We start from the raw sequence: 3,797 nt of genomic DNA on the forward strand, positions 1-3,797 counted from the left end.
GGTTCACACTAAAAAAATAGAAGTCATGAAATATTGGGAGCGATAATGCTCCAGAAAAAAGAATGAGAGTCAAAATGATTATTTAATAAAAATTAAAGGCATTTTTTGTCTTAAAATAAAACATTGAAGGTTAAAATACTCTAAAAAGGAATAATGGTCAAAATGATTATTTTAATTATTGAGGATAATTTTGACATTATGAAATATTTAAATAATAATGGATTATGTAATTTGACATTATGACATACATAAAAAATTAAATTACTTTAGATATAATTGCATAAGATGTCCCCAAATTATAATACTCATTCTAAATTGATTCTTAAATTTTAAAACATTCTATATTAATCTTTAAACTACGACCCACTTTCTAAATAGCTCCTTAAATTTTAAATATTCTATATCAATTCTCTAACTATCGATATCTTTCCATTGTGATCTTCTTGTTAACATGCCATTAATGTTACTGATTTTCCAAAGTCCTAGGAATTGAACCTGCAACCTAAAAAATTAATTCTTTAAAGGTCACGAATTCAACTCACAGAACACTAAATAACATAATAATTTTTTTAACCAATAGAATTAACGTTAACGTACTGATTAAATGATAAGATAAATATTAAATGAAATAATATTAAATATTGATATAAAACGTTTTAGTTTAAGGACCAATTTGGCGATGACTGATTCATAGATTCATTATATAGATTAGAAATAGAATTTTCTCCTTGTTTTGCTTAATTGAAAACACTGCAACTTAAATTTATCTTCTTCTTAATATTAGTACATACATTGTAGTGCTATAATCTAGATGTTCTTTTCTCTCTTCCCTCGTTGTTGGTTTTATCTGTTTTTACTGTACTGAGTTTTCGATACTCCAATTTAATTGTTTCAACATGCGTTTCTTAATGAATTGGAACGCAGACTAATTCAAACGAGATTCGAGATGGGGCGAATTTAGTAACACTGCTATAAACAAATGTTAGTGATTGAAGAACCAACATTTTTTATTAGTTTCTCACCGACCATCACTGCCAAACCACGTTCCCGGACAAAGGAAACATGAACCTCAAACCGGCCATCAACACTTTAGTAATAAATCCAGCAATTCTTTAATTAATGCCATTTGAGTTCAACGTTACATGTTGAGATCCATGTCTATAAATAAATGGTGCAAACTTCATAAATTCGCCAAATTCAAATATGGAAGCAGCTTCTCTTTGTTCCTCCTCTTATTCCTTCCCTTCTCTCCATCCCCGAAAAATGTTTTCCCGTCCGTGGAACAAAAAAGGGTCTAGAAACGGTCCGATTTACGTGGCCAGAAGAGACTCTCGATGGTGGGATCACGGCGGACAATTGGTTGACGAGAACCTGATCATGCTGAGGAAACAGATTCTTGACATGAAGATCGTCGAGAGAAACTACGAGCTTCCGTCGGATTGGATGGAGTGGGAGAAGCCGTATAATAGGTCTTACAAGGAGTGCGTTTGTCGATTCGTGGGGCTCTTGAAATCGTATTTGATGAATACCAAGCCTAGCTCGGCTCTTGGGATGTTAACATTGCTCACAATGTGCTTGCAGGCATCCATGGTCATAGTTTTAGTGCACATGGTTATGGCTGCCAATGGAGTCTTGTCCACTATCAATTTCCATTGACATGGTTGACGTTTAGGTTAGGGACTATTGTGGACCTAGAAAAGGTTCAAAGACTAAATTAGAAAAGAATATCAAGTTCAAGGACTAAAAGTTATTTTATCCCTTTAGTCTATCTAGGAATAGGCTTAAATTGTAGATATTGAAATTTAAAAATCAAATTTATTTGATATTGCCTTTTAAGAATATTTATATAAATCAATCGATCTAGTTCTTTTGTTTTAATTAAGGACTTTTTCCCATATATTTACTTACTTGCAAGTTCCCTCATTTCGTTTCAAGAAAATAGATTAAAATTTTGAATCTTATTTTTATTTTTTATAATCATCGATATTTGATTTGTTAATTGATTACGACCCTTTTAATCTAGTTTACTTCATTCACAAACATCAAGATTCAAATTCCGGATTTGCTTATGGAATCTAACGCCTAATTTATCTAGACCAAGTGGTTATTGATTTTTTTTTCTATTGATATACAATAAATATAACTATGCAATTTTTTAAGTAAATAACTTTAAAATTAAAATTCAATTATTATTTGCGAAAACCATAGGAAATATGAAACAATTTTAGAAATCATACGAATAAGTAAAATACACTACAGTAAAAGTGTTCTGTAGCGGCGTTTTTAGCGGCGTTTGGAAAGTAAACGCCACAAAATTTTAGGATATAGCAGCGTTTACAATCCAAACGCCACAAAATGATACTTTAGCGGCATTTTCCCAACAAATGCCGCAATAGAGTGCTAATTTAGCGGCGTTTATAGCACAAACACTGCTATAGATTTCTTTATAGTGGCGTTTTCAACAAACGCCGTAAAATAATAGTAATTTAGCGGCTTTTTTCAAAAAACACTGCAATATAGTAATAATTTAGCGGCGTTTGTATAAAAATGATGCAACAGGGTTGTTTATACTGGCTTTTTCCAACAAACGACGTTATAGAATAGTAATATAGCGGTATTTATCAAACAAACACCGTAATATGGTCGTTTATAGTTGCGTTTATGCAAAAAAATGCTGCTATACAGTAGTAATTTAGCGGCGTTTTTATGATAAATGCCGTAATAGGGTTGTTTATAGTGGCATTTTTAGAAAAGTGCCATAATAGGGATCATCAATAGTGGTGTTTGTTATTAAAACGCCGCAAATACATGTACTATAGTGGCTTTTTTTAAAAACGCCGCCAAAAGGTAAATATATGCTCCACCCTTTTATCTTGCCCGATCCCTAATATCATTTCAATGCTGCTTCTCTAAAAGGGATTTCTCTGGTACAACAATGGCCCTCAGACGATTCCAAGCAAAGTCATATTCTTTCTGTCCCGACGACCAAACCCTTTCACCGGCAAACAATTATCTCACGATTGCACGGTTTGATCCCTTCTCTCACTACTGAACTTTTTCATTTATTTTTTGTTTGTATTATTAAAATGGGGAAAACCCAAAAAGCTAACGTAATTGAGAAAAAAATAATAGCCTTCAAATAGGAAAACAATATCTATACATAGTGTTTTACTGGTTTACTGATTGGGAGCAGTGTTTTTATGCTTTCGAATGGAAAAATAATAGTTTTCGAATAGGAAAATAATAGCTTTTGAAAATGTGAACAAATGGTTGTGGTACAAAGAGCAGATGTTGCCTTAAGTAAGGGAAATTATTGTCGGAATGTCCACGTGGTGTATTTTCTTTGACAATGGATCAAATTACGTTGGGAGGCTATCGATCCGAACTTGTCGTAGAAACTCGATGATGACCCGAAATGAACTCATATTGCTCCATACCCTTCCATGGCCGATCTCCTAATTGAAGGTAAGAATCGGTTAAAGTTTCTGCCTCTATATTTTTATTTTGTACTCTAAAATTTTATAGATCACACACATGTAGGATGTTCGTAGCTTATTGAGAACGATGATAGAGGAGTGGATAAATACCCGATGTTTAGAACCGAATTTGGTAACTCTATGGCGTTGAAAGAATCTTCAATTGCAAAAGCAGTATATATCCTCAATGAAGACGACGTTGCCTCTACTGTTACTCCAAGTAGACGTTTCTATCATCTATTTTTTTAATGTTTGCTTCAGTTCCCAAGCCACCTCCAATCAAGTTTCATATTGTAGGTGGAAGGTCGTTATCTGTTTCAA

The 3,797-nt window shown here is 33.0% G+C and overlaps 1 protein-coding gene across 1 annotated transcript; it reads left to right on the plus strand.

The window, feature by feature from the left end:
* The first annotated feature begins 1,203 nt into the window (after positions 1-1,203).
* LOC120125789 lies at positions 1,204-1,656 on the plus strand. The gene has a single exon (XM_039144129.1). It carries the CDS (start codon positions 1,204-1,206, stop codon positions 1,654-1,656), a length of 453 nt encoding a protein of 150 aa, XP_039000060.1.
* Positions 1,657-3,797: the final 2,141 nt, after the last annotated feature.

Source organism: Hibiscus syriacus, unplaced genomic scaffold, assembly GCF_006381635.1.
Source record: "Hibiscus syriacus cultivar Baekdansim isolate YM2019G1 unplaced genomic scaffold, ASM638163v2 tig00110443_pilon, whole genome shotgun sequence".
NCBI lineage: Eukaryota > Viridiplantae > Streptophyta > Magnoliopsida > Malvales > Malvaceae > Hibiscus > Hibiscus syriacus.